Source organism: Lepisma saccharinum, chromosome 27, assembly GCF_977018435.1.
Source record: "Lepisma saccharinum chromosome 27, izLepSacc3.1, whole genome shotgun sequence".
In the NCBI taxonomy this organism is placed as follows: Eukaryota; Metazoa; Arthropoda; class Insecta; order Zygentoma; family Lepismatidae; genus Lepisma; species Lepisma saccharinum.
Genome location: NC_139255.1, coordinates 40,340,592 through 40,360,093, shown reverse-complemented (window position 1 = coordinate 40,360,093; position 19,502 = coordinate 40,340,592). Strand labels below are relative to the sequence as shown.

General features: G+C 37.4%; 1 protein-coding gene across 1 annotated transcript in view; it reads right to left on the bottom strand.

Moving 5' to 3' along the window:
- The window catches only part of Sac1 (phosphatidylinositol-3-phosphatase SAC1), a 48,171-nt gene extending 37,199 nt beyond the window's left edge, over positions 1-10,972 (bottom strand). The window contains exons 1-3 of the mRNA XM_083112964.1: positions 10,824-10,972; positions 5,753-5,847; positions 2,304-2,509 (exon numbers count right to left, since the gene is read on the bottom strand). Of these exons, the coding sequence (XP_082969090.1) occupies positions 2,304-2,509; positions 5,753-5,847; positions 10,824-10,864 (342 nt within the window). The 5' untranslated portion in view covers positions 10,865-10,972. The remainder of the gene's footprint in view (positions 1-2,303; positions 2,510-5,752; positions 5,848-10,823) is intronic.
- Between the last annotated feature and the right edge of the window lie 8,530 nt (positions 10,973-19,502).

Here is a 19,502-nt window from a genome sequence, read left to right as displayed (position 1 = left end):
ATTCGACACTAATCTAGGTCATTTGTGGCATTTTATTTTTAACCCCTCTCAGCCCCATGACGATAGGTGATGAACTTGGAGTTGAACCGCATTGGGAGAGTTACGAAAACTATGGATTCCATTCGCAACACAGCCTGAATGTTAGACAACCCGAGAAACACTATTGTTGTGCAGATTGCATAAAGTCATGAATGTCTGTCTGTGTGGAATTTAATATTGGTGGTTCTCAATTATTTTTACATGTCACCCCTTCCCACCCCCACCCTAGGGGTGGCAGGGGTGTCTTACCCCCACAGTATTTACTTCCAGATTGCAAGTGATACGTGTATCAAGTTTGGTTGAAATTGTTCCAGGTGTTTGAGAGTTATGCCCGAACAAACAAATATACACAACCACACACATACACACATACATCCATTCTTATATTTAGAGAGAACAGATTATTAGTTATTAGCAGTGGCGTGGCATGACTTTTTAAAAAGTGTTACCGGCTATCAGTACGACAATTATGCCTGCTAGACGTTATTACACCCCCCCCCCCCTCTTCAGTAAAGAAAACATGTCTTCGAGCTAGATATTTGTTCATTTCGTTTTTGTTTTGCAATCAGAACAGTGATTTAGCCACAAACACTCCTAGAAAGAACTACCACTCATGAGACAGTTACCACGAAAATCCAATGAATAGTGATAGACCCTTGTCAATTCTTCATCTCTCTCTGTTTCTTTGTAATGAGGTGCGAAGGGGAAAAAGAGGATACACACTTTTCTCGGGTCAGTTTGACGTTTGTGTGGTGAGCACTGAGCAGACGACAGACCTCCGCTCCTTGGTGGGAGGGAAGCCCAGCTCTAAGTACTACTGTTGTTGCCAACTTAGTATTTTGGAGCAAGGTTTGTCCAAATCACGAATCACACCAAGGAACTAAATTTTCGTCTATTACCTAACTGGTCTCAGTTGTAGTTCAATCCAGCCTTGGCTTTGCAGTCTACTCTGGTTGCTTCACAGAAATTGTATTCCTATTTAGGCAGGATTTAGCTCTTTTCTGTCAATCCTATGTGACAACACTGGCTGCTCCGGTGGGTCTGAATGGCAACAGTTCCCCTTAACAGGCATATGAACAGTGGCGATGCTAGATAAAGGGCAACTAGGGCACTGCCCCACAACAATTTTAACATAAAAAGTTCATCTGAAGAGACGATCGGTATATAACTATTATTTTCCCTCCACTCCTACATTGCTGCAACCAGACGTACAGGGCGTGCACCCTGTGCGAGGCTAATATATTTCTGCATCCTGTTGGAGAGAGTCAGATCTCAGCTCTGCCCTGAGACATGACGTCACTGACTGATCCAAAGCTTTACAGCATAGGCAAGGGACAGTACCCCCTCACAATGGAAAAGCGCAAAATTCGTAGCTGTCTCTGGGCAGTGAACGAGGTGCCCTGCCCATTCATGTTTGCCTCGTTCACCGTTCAGTGTTTCCAACTCATGGCAGGCACTTCATTCGTTCTTCAGGCCTTCGTACTTTCACCTTCCTCAGTAAGATGCAGCAATAAGCTAGAAAAAAATCCCTCGAATGCTTTTCTTCGCGCTTGTTCCGGCGAACCTGAAAAGTTGACAACACTTTTTATTGCACAAACTAGTCCCTTGGTGTTTTCAAAAAAATCCTCCTTCCTTTCCATTGTATATGGATTTGGATTTGAGTTAATGTGTGAGTTTGCGTTGTGTTCCATCCGTGTGAGTGTTGATCTTTTATGAAATTATTAGTTTTTTTTTGCGAGTGAAAGAGTTTATAGTTACTGTACGTGTGTATTTATTTGTGTGGTTGTGTCTGTGTTCCAGACAACTTGACATGAAGATTATCTTCGTAAACGAACTTTTTTGGGGGTACATGGACAATGAAAAGTGTTGTAACTGAACTTAACGGTGCATCATCTTCCTAGTTAGTTATTGATATTAGATTGGAATTTGTTACATTTTATTCCAAATAGTGACCCATTGTTCGAACAATTTACTTACTCTATATCAAGGAACTCTTCTGAAAAACCTTAAAAAAAATTTAGAGATTATCTGCCTCCTCCCCCCCCCAAATAAAAATGTGCCCTGCCTGCCTGGAAAGGCACGCGCCGCCCCTGCATATGAATAATACACCAAAATATATTTGACTGAAATTTAATTGATGTTTAATAAAATATTATAACATTCATAGCATGATTACATACATGCTCCTAATTACACTATAACAAAACTCGACATTCTCTTGTATTTTGAATAACACCGGAATAAACACCAATAAACATTCTTACCTGCTTTTCTGTCAAATGTAGAAGTGTCCTTGTGTATGAAATTACTTCAGTTTCTATGATCTGCCAAATGGCTTGGTTGTTTATTTCACCTATTTTTTTCTTCTTTGTGATAACAACCAAATAAGGACCTGCCAAAAGCTTTATTGTACCTAGTATTCCACATATTTGCTTGCTACTAGCAATCCTAGGAACCTGGCCAGTATTCACTATGGAAAAAATTACATTTGATGTTACAAAATGTTTATCCACATACACAAAAGAACAAACTTTTAAAACATGATTTAACAATGTGTGATATATAACTAAGTATCATGGTTAAGACAAAATTCATAAATAGAGCAGTGCCAGATAAAATATACTTACCCCAAAATAACAAAAAACAACAACAGTAATTCAAAAGTTAACAAAATAGCAATATTTTATGTTATATATTGTTTATAGCATAACACCTCTTCTTTTACACTACAAAACAACAGAGTTATTTCTTGGGTGCATCTCAAGAAAAAAGGGAAGAAAGGACCATTTCTGCTTCCCCAATTTGTAAACATGTTACAGGGGGGAATTGATGACAGTGCACTATCCCATGATCCAACTGCTAGCAGTTAATATTCTCTCTAATATTTTTATCATAAAATAGTTGTAATAGTAAGAAAATTTTAGAAATAATTCTGAGTGAATGAATTATAATTGTTGAGTGCTTCGGCACGTATGGTCATTTTCCACCCTTCAATGTATACAGGGAAAGAGCCCCTTTTCGATGAATTCTTACCCAAGAATTAAAAATTGGATGTAAAAATCCCTTTGGGAAAAGTTAGTGCAAGGTTATAAAGGGACCTGCACAGAACAAACACAACACATAAAAAAAGATAAGAATACACCAAAAACTTCCTCACAGAGAATGGAAGAGGCCAACTCTTCTCAAGAAGCTAAATAATTCAGACTCATATATGTGATTAATATGCTTCAAATACGAAGCATATTAACCTGTTTACCGCGCGTATCGTGCACTCGGTGGGAGACTGTATGTGCGCAGCCATGTTTCCCGTACTACAGTTCTCTCACCACTGACTCCATACAACTGCGCTTGCACCAGGATATGGCTACGTGTTCCTCCTCCACTGCTGCGCAAGCGTGTCCCGCTCTGACCATTTGCCATCTTGGAGCACTTTCGGAACTTACTTTCTGGATGCACCTCATATAAAAGATTATTCAAAGAAGAATGTTACGATTTCATGCTTTTCTTTGCAAAGAAGAGGGAGCAGGGCATTAAATGTATGGCTATTGCAGCCACACTGGTGGAATGGAAAATACCAAGGTTTTCTTTTACCACATATTCAACATGGACATATCTAATATTTCTTTGGGGGGGTACCCTTCAATCCAAACAATGAATGTCTTGGGTAATTGCTAGGGAAAAATAGTACTGAAATAATGCCTTAACAGGGTATCTACCAAGATAACAAATCCAAAAAATGTTGACTTTTCATTACATTTTTGATCTTTCTTTCATTTGTCTTGACCTTTCTTAGTTTTCCTTAACATTTTATTGCCCCATAATTAGGTATACGAGGTGGTATTAAAAAGTTTCAAGACTAGTTCTGTTACATGCCAATAGATGGCAGCGCAAGGTTGCACGCACAGGCACAGGGAGCACCAACCTTCATAAGTCAGTGCGCCAAGAGACATTGTCCTGTGTACATCGTGAGCTGTGCAGCTGGTGCTCTTCTGACCACGTGCATTACCAAGTCTGCGATTTCATCATGGACAGCAAGTTAGAACAACGAGCGAACGTCAAATTCTGTGTGAAACTGGGCAAATCTGCCAGAGATGCTTGACATGATTCGGCAAGTGTACGGCGATGCTGCAATGAGTCGTGCGAAGTGTTTTGAGTGGCACGCGCGCTTCAAGAGTGGAAGAACATCACTGGAAGATGACGAGAGATCAGGACGACCTTCAATGAGCACAACACCCGAAAATGTCGAAACCATTCGGCAACTTGTGCTTGAGGATCGTCAGAGAACAATCCACAACACTGCTGCCATTGTTGGTGTGTCATGCTCATAGACTTTTTCGACATTCGCGGCATTGTGCATCACGAATTCGTCCCCAGGGGCCAGACCGTCAATAGCGAGTTCTACTGCCAGGTTTTAAGGCGTCTGTGGGAGGACATTCGGCGAAAGCGACCGGATCGGTGGCATGCGAAAAACTGGCTGATCCACGACGACAATGCACCCTGTCACCGTGCTCTCCTCACACATGAGTTTCTCACCAGAAACAAAATGATCGCACCTCTGCACCCACCCTACTCACCAGATTTGGCTCCTGCGGACTTTGCCATCTTCCCGAAGCTGAAGATCCAGCTCAAAAGTCACCGTTTTGACACCATTGCGGAGATCCAGCGTGAATTGCAGAAGATGCTTGACACACTTCGAAAAGAAGACTTCCAGGATGCATTCCAGCAGTGGCAGAAATGCTGGGAGCGCTGCATTGCTGTACAAGGTGACTATTTTGAAGGTGATCGTGTGTAAACGTAGATAAATAAAGTACTTTCTTGTAAACAGAGCTAGTCTCGAAACTTTTTGATACCACCTCGTAGTTGGAAATTAAGAAAATATATATTTTTATTTGATGAAAAACCCCTACTACAAGGCCGGTTAAAATGAATACTGAAAATTAGACTTGCTTTAATTATTAGTGCATATAAAATGCTTCAGACTTCATCTTCACGCATACAAGATGTAATTCTTAAGAAACAAAATGAACAAATCTTAACCACAACTCAATACAATTTTAGATTTTCAAATATCCAATTTCATCAAATCCCAGTACAGGCATATAACAATGTAAATTCACTATACTGCAAAAAATAGGAAAATAGGACCACAAACATAATTTCTTGACATTCTTGGCTGGCAGACACCCTAATTAGAATCAGCTGTGGCTATGCATATCAATTGTGATTACTGTATCTATAAAATACTAACCATCCTAACAATTGTATTTTTATTTTCAATTATTTTTCCAAGTATACATTTTGGTCATTGAAAAGGTATGCCCTTACCGTGAAATGCTGTCAGTTTTCTTAAATACTCATTCATCATATTCCTTGGTTGTTCTCCTGATTTTTCCCCTTTACAAATGAAATAAAAAAAATAACGAAACCCTCTGGAGGGTCCCCATGTTTGACAATGCCAATGTTCAACCGTACTATGTGTGCTGATTGTCTTTACAATCTCAACATTCTTCTTGAGTAGTCCCTGCTTTTGCAATATTTTAAAGCACTTCCTAATACTTCCATAAAACTTGAGAAAAATCATTACGCATTCCAAAACATTACCAAACTGTGGAATTAAATGTAACAAAAGATCAAAACAATAAATTATCCAATATACCAACAACAATAATCAGTCATACACAACCTTAATAATATGTATGGATATCTCACTTACCGTCAAGTCTAACTTCCTGGCTTACTCTATCTATTACAAGAAGCTCATTATTGCTGGCTATGGGCTCTATGTAAAATTTCTCTGGAGTAATATACCTAAAACAATAAAACAAGAGTCAGTGAACATATCTGTTTTTATATAGTTCTCACTAATGTACATTTATTTATATATATATTTTCAACGTACACATCATTCAACATTATTTAATGTCCTTATCAAACTTAAAAATTAGTTCTGATGGAAGAAGTCTTCTCATATGTTTGCATTCACATGTGAATCTGTTTGCTTGATTTCTTCCCCGAGTACACTCTCTGATGACGTCAAGTTGAACATTATCCATTCACCTATTCCACTTTAAAAAGCACCAAGAGTGTACTTATAACTTTTACATGTCAGTAAAGCAAAATAAAGGAAACTACTTGAAATATTACATACAGAAGTTACTAAAGAGGAAGAAACTGTGTTGAGGTGAGTGTTAAATGATTAATTGAAGGGATTGGGTGTAAAACATGGTGACAATTTGGTTATTTCTGAGTTCATTAAGAAAAAAGGTTATTAGAAGCTATACTCCAGATAAATTCTTTTCATGTGTTTTCAGAAGGCTTCACCGAGTCCAATGCAAATTGTATGACATGGAAATTTCACTCGAAAATTGAAGTATCGCACATTTTACTTTGTAACTAAATAATAACCAAAAATGTCACGTTCTACACCCAAGCACTACAATTATCAGTTAAACCTTTAAATCTATATACCGGTACTTCTTTACTGATATGAATTTTATTTCTAAAGATTTAGGAAAGCAGCATTGGGTTATGCCTACTTCATGATACAAAATATTCATCAGGCCTATATGCCCTACAAATGTGGCAAATCAAGCATCCTTCCCTCTTCCCTCCCCATCTTCTCCAAAGCCCTTGAACTAAGATGCCCATTAAAATCAACAACAACTACTATCTGCAACCAAGTTATCTCCACAATTAATGTTTTCTCATATTCCACATCACATTCTCAAGATAATAAGACTAACATTAAATTAGTTCAGGTTTGATTTTTCTCTTAGATCATACAAAAATCATCCTACATATATGCAGTTTTTCCCTATTCTGATATTACAGGTTGAAACTAATCACAATTGCCCAGGGTTTTAAACCTAGTACAGCTATGTACTTATATCATTAGGAATAAAATCAGTTTTTTTCTGCCTTGTGAATACTTACTGAGCCAAAGAGATTGTTTACATGTGCATATTGGTGCCATGCCAGTACCTACTATTTCTAAGCCATGCAAAAAATTATAAGTATTACATTCTTTAACCCCTAAGTGGGTAACTTTTAAATGCCAAATCCCTTCCATAGAGGGTACTTTTAAAATTACAACTCGTCATCACTCTCCAAAAGTGCATCTTCTCTACTCAAACAAGATAAACTACTCCTTCTGCTGCTTTGATCCACCGTTCAAAACACAAAATTTCAGACTGAAAGAAGCCAGGGGATGCGAGTTTGAATCCTAGCCTAAGTATGGACATTTTTTTTAATGTTTCTTCACCAATTTCATCATATCATCACTCACCATCATTGCAATTTTTTTTTAAAAAAAACCTAATGCAATCAATCATGGAAAAGGCTCATCGGACTCCTGAATTGGCACACACCTTGGCTCTAAGCACAGATTATACACTATTATATATTAGTGTAAGATAAAACTTAGCTATCAGACTGCCAACGAGGAAGCAGTATCTGCATCTTGTGGTGATTATGGCATGTTAAATACTCTGCATATTTTGTAGAGTGGCACCTCATGGTGGATATGCAAACTAAATCAAGAGAGAAAGAAGCATGTCCGTAGCTCATCATGTAACATAAACAGGATCCAATGCTCATCTCGGTATTCATCAATATGGAAATTATTAAAAAGTACTCACAAGTGTTTCTGTTCCCATTAACAGCCTTAAAATGATAAAACACAAAGATGGAAGGATTGCAAATCAGTATTTATTTTTGGTCCTTACTGTCAACATAAAAAAATGCTTACTGGAAGAATTACCGGCCCAAGTTCCTTTGTTTTATAGTGATTTCACCATGTTACGTATGCACTTTTTACATGGTTCGATTTAGATTTACGTCTGTTAACACATACTGCAGAGTTTTAGCGATTACTTATTGCGTGTTTCCTTGACACTGGTTTTTCACTTCCATATTCTTATACTCCCTCTGTCCCATAATTATAGTCTGGTATGCCAAAATGGTAGTACGGAAATGACAGACGAAGAGGCAGATGGAAAGCACAATTTGTACTGATCCTTGAGTAGTAAAGTTGTATGACTCATTCCCTTGTTTCATGTTCTTCTTCTGTATACACCAATGTCACAGTTTGAATATCGGGCAATTATTATGAGAAACAAACAAAGGTATACTGGACAATAATTATGGGACAGAGGGAGTATGTAATTTTTTCTGACATAATGATTGAATATTTTCTTCCATACATGGTTCGGTTAGGAGGGTCTTGTTTAGTTTTAACATTAAAATAATATCACTACATGCTTTTGTAGTTAGGTTCGGTGCGAGTCTGTGTAATGCGTGATGCATGCAAAATGGACAGTTTTGCGCAAGGTACCTCTAACATCTCATTTTATCTTTAAATTTGACTTTTTCGAAATGAAAATGATAACGGTTCATATTGTTTTATGATTTCTCCTAGCACAAAGACTAATTATTGTAGAATTTTGGAAATCATTTTCCGTATCCTGGAAACGGATTTCTTCAAATTTAAAAGTTTGGGGCTCATTTGGAGGCAGGTGACCCCAGCCAATTTCTAACATGCCTTTAACAGGGACTCTATAGAGAAAACCTGGTAGCCGGAGTGGAGTGTAGCGGAGGCGGGCAGTAGGTTAATTACCCCAGGGGCGGAGCCTGGAATCTGTGGGAAATTTGGACTCAAAAATTTCAAACAAAAATAATTTTTAGTTTAAATTTCCCACCGATTCCGGGATGCAGGTAACACTTTACTATAGGGGTGACGGATTACTTACTTTTTGCAGGAGAAAGTACTTGCACAAATCATTTTCTGTAGCATTGTAGAAGTTCGTGAATGTAGTTTTGATCCATTCTAATGCGAATGCATGTTGTTTTCTGCGAAAATCTCTGTCCAACACGCTGTCTCTGCTGTCGCCATTTGCTTTCTGGACGAGAGCACAATGTTCCGTGGGTTAGACGTAAACCCCGTAGTCAGTGTTTCAAACTCGACATGTTTTCACTATAACATGACGTGTCGAGTATATTTTTTTTAACTATGCTTGCCTAACCTAACCTTACGGAAAATGGTTTGTGGGGCTAACGTCAATGGTTTGTGAGGCTAACGTCAATGGTTTGCGATGTATTAGCATAATTTCAAATCTGGGCACGAAAGTAGGTATTTCCCGGTGAACAAGGTTGCAGCACTGCATAAATCGATAAAACACCCTCACAACATGTGATAAACCAGTACGCTATCGCCATAATGTGTGTTACAGAATCAAAATAACGAGTAACGGTAAGTACTCGTAAATATAAGAAATAGACATTATTTTCGTTAGAAATTCATTATTTCACCTAAAGAAATGTTCCCCATTCCAGAATAGTACGTTACAGAAAATGATGGTACTATTATCGTATGAGGGAAACACCTACGAATCATATATTTCGGACTTCTTTACATTGCTAACGTGTTATTTTTGAATGTGGAACATTTCCTAAGTGAAATAATGCATATGAATGTCTATTTCTTAGATTTAGTACTTACTGTTACTTGTTGTTTCGAATCTGTAACACATTATGGCCGTGATAGCTTACTGGTTTAGGGGGCATTCTGAGTGTGTTTTGTCAATTTATGCAGTGTTGCAACCTCGTTCACCGGAAAATATCTACTTTCGTGCCCGGATTTGAAATTATGCTAATATGTCGAAAACCATTGATGTAAGCCTCTCAAACCATTGACGTTAGCCCCACAAACCATTGACGTTAGCCCCAAAAACCATTGACGTTAGCCCCAAAAACCATTCAAGTTAGCCCCAAAAACCAATCACGTTAGACCCAAAAACCATTCATGTTAGCCCCAAAAAACATTTTCCGTTAGGTTAAGTTGGGTTAGGCAAGCATAGTTAAAAAAAAAATAATTAAAAATACTCGACCCGTCATGTTCTAGTGAAAACAGGGCGAGGCTGAAACACTGGCTACGGGGTTGCATCATCTTAACACACGGAACATTGCACTCTCGTGCAGAAAGCAAATGGCGGGAGCAGAAACAGCGTGTCGGACAGAGATTTTCGCAGAAAACAACACGCATTCACATTAAAATGGATCAAATCTACATTCAGGAACTTCCACAATGCTAAAGAAAATTATTTCCGTAAGTACTTTCTCCTGTAAATTTGAAGGAATCCCTTTCCCTCATACGATAATGTTACCAAAATGATTTCCGTAAGTACTTTTTCCTGTTAATTTGAAGAAAACCAGTTCAATATCGCCATAATTTGTGTTACAGAATCGAAGTAACAAATAACAGTAAGTACTCGTAAATGTAAGAAATAGACATTATCTTAGTTAGAAATGCATTATTTCACCTTAGGAAATGTTCGGCATTCCAAAATAGTACGTCAGCAATGCAAAAAAGTGCGAAATAAATTATTTATAGGTGTCACACCCATAGTAAACGAGTACCAAAAATTGCATTCGTAGCATGATGAAATCGAAATAAAACAAATGGGACTTGGGCCATATCTTAAATTGGATTCGAACCAAGGACCCTTCGTTTCGGATCACAATTCGCTACCAACTGCATCACGAAAGGTAGCTAGTCCGGATCCATTTCAGTATGGTCTATTTGCATAAAATGCAATTGAATGCAACCCTTCCCAACGTATAACAAAGCACATCCTTCATATACATACAAAATTCGCAATAATAATAATAATCATCATAATAAATAAAAAATACACTTGAAACATGTTTTTTTTAAACATAATTCAGATTAGAAATTTATTGTTTGTGATAATTCTTGAGCGTGTTTTAAATTAAATATAATAACTTACAAATTGAAATCACTATGGACATCAGCAACTGTAGTGGCCATACTGCTGTTAATTTTGAATTAAATCACTTTAAATTATAATTATTAATAATACTCTTGTATCATCATGACGTTACAGCAGCAGAAATATCGTTCACTCAGAATCTTCTTCTTTCTCTTGGAGTGAAGTTTTCGGTAATAATCTGTGAATATTTACAGGAGGCTGCTAACGTGACGAATGATGGCCATCTTTAACCCAAGGGCACAGAGAGCCATGGACGAATGCGCCTATTCTTTTGTGATTTTGTACGAACCACGGAAAAATTGATATTTTGGAGGAAACTGAATTTAGATTTTACGCAATCGTGATTGGAAAGTTTCAGAACGTGACGGGGGGGACAGGCTTTCCGGAAATTCTCCTTATGTGGAAAATGTTCTGACTGTCGAAAATTGGGATCGGGACGGGAATTTTTCATTGACGTATGGAGGGGGCAAGGTTGAGCGTGGTCCTGCGCTGAAAGGTGTCGAGAGAGAGAGAGAGAGAAAGAAAGAAAAATATTGAGATATTTATGTCCATGAGCCAGTGTTCGGTGTTTATAATTGAAACAACTAAGCTGGCCCTCGTGGCAGAGAGAGTGGTTACCACTATAGTGCGCGTCAAATCTCCTGCATATGGCCTTGAAAGGCTGAACAGCACCAGCGAATAACAGACGTGCGGCGTTGCCTAGTTCCGTGACAAGGTGTTTCGCTCAACCACGCTGTCTCTTTTCCTTGTGAGATTTCGACATGGCACCGCTGCAGTGCGCTGCTATTGGCTAATGCCATATCATATGGCCATATGCAGGAGATTTGACGCTTACTTTAGACCTCGGAGCATAGAATCGGAGTTTAGGTTTTTAACCTATTTTTTCCATTGCAAGTAAATAAGAAATAATAAGTTATATCAGCGTTTCATTAAAAAACGAAACAACTGACGAAGTTTTATAGTGCCTAAAATAACCTATTATGCTTGTTAGAACCTATTTTGGGTTTGCGTGCCTAAATTAAACCTTTTTTTAGGTTTTGTATATTTTTTTAGGTTTTACAGGATTTTTATATCTCACAGAGGTATTTACTAGGTTTGTTGGCGAAATAATTCCATGACTGGCAGGTTTGAAACATCTGTGCAGCCTTGCTCACTCTCGTGTCAGTTTGGTCCTTTTTGACATTCACGCCTTGCGAAGTAATGTTTCAGCATTCAAATTTTCTTTAATTGATTGATTGAATTGGTGTTTTAATTCCACTTATGCACAGTACGGCTAGTCAGGACTGGACCTACAGTTTAAAGTGGGATCCGAACCACTATGTGCCTCCACGGAGTATCCAAGTCCAAACAAGAGTTGAAAACTGTTGTGCAAGCCGAGTGGAATAAAATAAGCTCTGAAACATGTCGGAAACTGGTTAATTCTATGAAGAGCAGGTGTCAAGAAGTAATTAAAGCCAAAGAATACGCATCAAAGTATTAGAACTGTCAGTCAATTTGCTCTGAATATACTTTTTTCTTTTATATTATTAAGTGTACGAATAGAAAAGTTGTACAAAAAAATGGCATGTTTCTCTTTCAGTTTCATGTAATTTATTATTGTCATTGGTTATACAGAATTTGGGTAAAATTTTATGTTCCTAATGATATTTGTTATTGAATTGTAAAGAAACAATTTCAGAAAAGTGTATTTCCTTTCAGATATTAAAGCATTTTCTTTGAAATTCCGTGTGTACGAATAAGAATGTTACATACTGTATTACCGACTATCCCTCCCTTCCACACACAAAAATATTAACAATGTAACGGGTTTGTATGATTATAATATACCAAAAAAATTACCGAATCAACTTCAAGATATATTATTTTGTAATAATCTTCCGTCTTACGGATTGAGAAAATTTTGTATTATTTTCCATGTAGCTTTCTTTTTCTTCCTAAAAAAAAGTAAAAATAAAAGCTAAACTGAGAGAAACTTTCCTCAGGGCATGTATAAATTTAATGGGATTTGGATTAATAAAAGTTGCAATTTTTCGCACCTACGGAGAAAAAATGGGACTAGAGAAAACATCCGGCTGTACATTTTTTTATGTCTTGCCAAAATTCATGAATAATTTCCAGAGCAAATAATTCATGCATAATTCCCGGAATTCCAAGTAAGTAGCCACCCTGATATTCTGCAGTAAATTACGAGGGTCACTATTTATATTTTGAGCCTTGGCAACACTGATTGAAGTTAGGCGCGATTTGACGTTTGCACGGAATCGTCTGGCATTATTGACCATAACGTACTTCAAATGTTTTGTCAATAGCTTCATTTGTGTTGTTTATGTTGCCTTGGAGATTGCGCGACAACAATAAAATGGAATTAACTCGTGAACATTTTCGTGCAATGATTTTTTACGATTTTCGACGTGGATTATCAAGACAAGAGTTCATCGATCAACTTACTTCCACATTTGGCGATGAAGCCCCATCCTTTGCCACTGTGAAACGCTGGTATAACGAATTTAATCGTGGCCGCCATTCGCTCACCGACGAGATTCGCGAAGGTCGTCCAAAATCAGTTGTTGTTCAAGAAAACATTGATGCTGTGCAAGACCTAATACTGCAAGATCGTCATGTGACATACTGTGAGATTGAGGCAACCATAGGCATTAGTTCCACCAGCATATATAAAATATTACATGATCATTTAGCTGTGAGAAAGGTATGTTCTCGTTGGATCCCACACAATTTGACAAAAACTCAAAAAGACGCTCGCGTCAATTGGTGCAAACAAATGCTCAATAAATACAATCGTGGTGCTTCAAGAGACGTATATAAGATGGTAACAGGTGACGAATCATGGATATATGCATATGAGCCGGAACGTAAACAGCAGTCGACTGTATGGGTGATTCAAGATGAACCCAATCCAACGAGAGTTGTTCGCGCTCGAAGCACATCGAAACAAATGGTCGCCTGTTTTTTTCGGGAAAACTGGTCATGTGACAACTGTGCCTTTAGAGGAACGTAGAACGGTCAACTCTGAATGGTACACAACAATTTGTTTGCCAGAGGTCTTCTGTCAAATACGGAAAACAAACAAACGCCGTCGGATCATTCTTCATCAAGACAATGCCAGCTGTCACACATCTCGTCTAACAACCGACTTTATGAACAGTCAAAAAATCGAATTGATGGGTCATCGTCCGTACAGTCCTGATTTGGCACCCAATGACTTCTTCTTGTTCCTGAATGTCAAGAATAAATTGCGTGGACAACGATTTTCGTCGGCGGAAGACGCCGTTGATGCGTTCAAAAACCATATTATGGAGGTGTCTCAAGAAGATTGGAAAAACTGCTTTGACAAATGGTTCGAACGAATGCAAAAGTGTATTGACCATAAAGGAGAATACTTCGAAAAACAATAAAGCAGTTTTCAATGCCAAATTCCTGTTTTTTCATTGTTAGGCTCAAAATATAAATAGTGACCCTCGTATACATACGTAATTCATTTTTCATACCAACAAGCAGTAGCATACGCAGGATTCTATCAAGGCGGGAGGGTTATTTCTAAAACCTTCTCCAAATTCACACTACCATTGTTTTATTATACTTTAATTAAATAATACGCTAATACTCATAATTAATTAATAATACTTTTAATTAATTAGCTGAATTACTACTAATACCACTACTATCTACTATTAAGTAGTAGAGATCTACATAAATATAGTATTTATGAAAGCAATTGAACGAAATCACATTCTAGTCATTCATTTTTATCAAATTCTGGGAGCATTTTTTTGTTTCTTTGTTACGAAATAATTGTCTGGTCAAGGAAGTGAGACATTTCAAGTGTGAAGAAAATCCATGAAAAAATGAAAGTATATTAAAATAAATTGAAGTAAATGTCCCCGATAATTCACATCTGGATTGTATGGCTGTTCTTACCAACAACACATTTTGCAATAGTTAAGCTGATTGTCGTTTGAATAATTGTCTAGTTGGTAAACAATGGGAAGGCGCACTGGTGACTGTATTATTGTCCGCTTAGCCTTTGTCTATACATTAGCCGCTTAGAACGAACCAAGAGCTTTCTTTAGTTAATTCTCATTGTTCACACAAAAAAATACATGTTCATTGAACAATGGCGTACGTATAGGGGTGGCTGATGGGTTTACAGCCCCTATCGAAATTTTGAGAAAATCAGAATTTTCAAATAAAATTCCGTTAAGAACTTTAAAAAATCAAAATGTGTAAATGCGAAACCTCTTTTCAAGTGAGTCCCGATTACCATTTTTGTCTTTGAATACAATTTTAATAGACTGAAAAGCTCCAAAACTACGAAATATTTTATTATGCATCATGCCCTCCAAAACAAAAGCCATGTGCTATCCACATTTACTATTCCATCTCCTCCCGAAAAAAAAATCCTGCATACGCCAGGTATTAAACATCGTTGCAACTGAGATACAAAACAACTTTCTTCTCTTTTAAATCATAGTTGCACTCATATATTATTTTCAAGAATTCGTGTTTATTTTCAAGGCATTCACTCTGAAAGAAGCGTGTGTTTTTAATGCTGTGCTTTTCTCCATGCTGCATGGAAAATAATAATTCAAATTATTATTATTTTTAGTAGTAGTAGTAGTAGGATCAGCAGCAGCAGTAGTAGTAGTAATAGTTATAGTATTGTCGTAGATCTTTGATGTGATAAATTGGCCATTTTGAATTTTTCCCAAATCATTTTTCATATTTCACAAGTTCAAAGGGGGTTTAAACCCCGTAACCCTCCCCCCTTGCGTACGACACTGCCATCAAGTAACTTTCTCTAACAGCACAAGTGCAGTATTATATAATTTGTAGATAATTTTGAAAATGATATAAAGAAATTAAAATTTGTTTATAAAATTAATATTTGGTTATTAGGGCTCTTGTGAAATTTCGTTTTTAAGGACTGTACGTATCTAATCAGTATTTTTCAGGAATTTTGTTCCAAATTAAGTCTTTTTGCAACCTATTTCAGGTTTTTTCGAGCCTAATTTAAGGTTGTTAGAACCTATTTTAGGATTTTTAGAGCCTATATTAGGAATCTAAAAGCATATTTTTTAGAACCTAAAAATCCGAGGTCTAGTTACCACATTGTGCTATGACTCCAGGAGTCCTGGGTTCGAATCCCGACCTGGGCATGGTTGAGAGTGTCAATTTCATCATATTATCACTCATCCCCATCTTCGCAATTAGCCTTAAGTGGCAGAAAAGAAAAGTAAAATAAACTAAATCGATCAAAAGACTTATTAAAACCAAATCGTCATATTCAACCATAGGCGTGCACATGGAGGTGACAAGCTGGTCACCTCCACATGTATCCTGAAAAAACTAAATAATATAGAAACTACCAGATTAAAACATTAAAAATAATATCGGGAATTTTGTTTCATTTGAGATGACCAGCTTGCTCTTCATTATTGAATGTGATATTACTTACAATATCAATCAGTCATCTCCTAGGAAAGAAGCTACTACAGTATTACAAGTGGAATAAATTATTCTGTACAGTAGGATCCAAAAGTATTGCTCATCAAACTGTCCACGACAATTTGTTTCATTTTCTCTTTCATCCTACACGTTTATATAAACTGGATTTTTATGTATGCTAATGCAGAAGCTGTCAGCAGTTTGTTTGGAGTTTTGTTAAAACTTCAGAACCTCTCATTGCAAAAAAACAGAGAGTTTAAATAATATGTCACCAGTGGTGTGCCCAAAGTGGGTCTGGTTGGGGTTTATAAACCCCCTTTGGACCAATATTCATAAGAAAAAAAACTGCATCAAAGGCAAGAAAAAATGGCAAAATGAGAGCAGACTACTAAATTGTCAAAAATCCTAGGCATGCCACTGATTATCAGAAAGCCTGTGCTGAAGTGATAACGACTGATTTGGTTTATTTTGGTTCACTTTTCTGCCACATTTGGCTAATTGCTAATATGATGAGTGATGATGGGATGAAATTGATGAAGGGAGCACAAAGAACACCCATGACAAGGCTGGGATTCAAACACAAGACCTATGTCATCGTATTGCGCTGTACTAACTAAAAGTGACGAGTACTCTGAGACTACTATGTCAAAATTTAATCTTCATGTACCTAGTGTGCGACTACAAGGGGAAAAAAACCTTGGACGAAAAGTCCCTGCACAGCTTTCCCTTCAGCTCGGCCCATAAGGAAGCATGGTCCACTCTCCCCCTCCCCTTCACGTGGGAGCATTCCTGCACAGGAGTCACGGGTCTGCGCAGGTTTTTTTTTTGCTTGTGGTTCCACTATAATAGTTTGTGAAAAAGGAACATGAGGTTACGACAATTTGGACTAACGTAAAATTTGGGCCCTGTTGCTGCTCCTGTATTATTAACAGTTTTATCATGGTACATCACTTCCAATTGAAAATTTTTAGGGTATTAATTTCAAAACTGACAATACTAATACTAGTCAATATTGTCACAAGGCACCGCAATCTTTACTCCTTCAGCACTCACTTTTTCACTGCACTTATGGCACCCATTTGCCTTCCTCCATAGCTCATATTCATTATCCCAGTGGCAGGAAAACAACGTAATATAACAAAAATAGTTACCTGTGGACTTTTTGTTTAGTGGTCGGTGCTATATTTTTACTTTACTTTTTCATGTAACCAATGTTTGTTTTAGAAGTGAAGGGCCAAAGGTGAATGATTAGGACACCCACTGCTACCCTGCTTAGCGAACAATTTAGAGTAAAATCAACCGATTTTATAGATTTTTATGCAATGGAGTAAAGATGTATGTGGAACGTGGCAACCCCACGCGCACATACTTGCTTTGACAGCCCGAAGTTTCCACGGTTCAACGGACCTAACTGCGTGCAGTGTTTCCACGTTCGACGTACATCTTTACTCTGTTGAATGAAAATCTGTTTCGCAATATGAATTTACAATGGATTTTAAAAAACAGATGCAAAGAGCTTCAAAACAAGACTAATATTGTATTTGTAGAATTATCCAATATTAAGAAAAAGTTGTTTCACAAAATTGATACCCATTTTTTGACAAATTTTAAAAATGTGAAAGAGTTTTTTTTAAAATCCCTGCCAGTTTTATCCTCCTTAAAGAAAGTGAGAAAACTGTTGAAACAATTTCATTCTACTTCAGGTCTGAAATTCTATTTTTCAACAGTCATTCTTTACTTGTTTACACTGTCATCGGGTACAGAAGTTTTTCAAAAAGTTCAGACTAGTGTACATAAACTACGAAAACCAGCACGGCAAATACGAGGGTCACTATTTATATTTTGAGCCTTGGCAAAACTGATTGAAGTTGGGCGCGATTTGACGTTTAACGTACTTCAAATGTTTTGTCAATAGCTTCATTTGTGTTGTTTATGTTGCCTTGGAGATTGCGCGACAACAATAAAATGGAATTAACTCGTGAACATTTCGTGCGATGATTTTTTACGATTTTCGACGTAAATTATCAAGACAAGAGTTCATCGATCAACTTACTTCCACATTTGGCAATGAAGCCCCATCCTTTGCCACTGTGAAACGCTGGTATAACGACTTTGATCATGGCCGCCATTCGCTCACCAACGAGATTTGCGAAGGTCGTCCAAAATCAGTTGTTGTTCAAGAAAACATTGATGCTGTGCAAAACCTAATACTGCAAGATCGTCATGTGACATACTGTGAGATTGAGGCAACCATAGGCATTAGTTCCACCAGCATATATAAAATATTACATGATCATTTAGCTGTGAGAAAGGTATGTTCTCGTTGGATCCCACACAATTTGACAAAAACTCAAAAAGACGCTGGCTTCAATTGGTGCAAACAAATGCTCAATAAATAAAATCGTGGTGCTTCAAAAGACGTATATAAGATGGTAACAGGTGACGAATCATAGATCTATCAATATGAGCCGTAACGTAAACAGCAGTCGACACTATGGGTGATTCAAGATGAACCCAATCCAACAAAAGTTGTTCGCGCTCGAAGCACATCGAAACAAATCGTCGCCTGTTTTTTCGGGAAAACTGGTCATGTGACAACTGTGCCTTTAGAGGAACGTAGAACGGTCAACTCTGAATGGTACACAACAATTTGTTTGCCAGAGGTCTTCTGTCAAATACGGAAAACAAACAAACGCCGTCGGATCATTCTTCATAAAGATAATGCCAGCTGTCACACATCTCGTCTAACAACCAACTTTATGAACAGTCAAAAAATCGAATTGATGGGTCATCCACTGTACAGTCCTGATTTGGCACCCAATGACTTCTTCTTGTTCAAGAATGTCAAGAATAACTTGTGTGGACAACGATTTTCGTTGGCGGAAGATGCCGTTGATGCGTTTAAAAACCATATTATGGAGGTGTCTCAAGAAGATTGGAAAATCTGCTTTGACAAATGGTTCGAACGAATGCAAAAGTGTATTGACCATAAAGGAGAATACTTCAAAAAACAATAAAGCAGTTTTCAATGCCAAATTCCTGTTTTTTCATTGTTAGGCTCAAAATATAAATAGTGACCCTCGTATAATAAGATGATTTCGTCAACTTTATTCCTTACAGATGGATCACATTTATTGCCGCACGCAGTCATCGAGTTGAACAGGCAATAGAAATTTGGTCAAGTTTTCTTAGAATGTATAGTAAGCGTTTCTA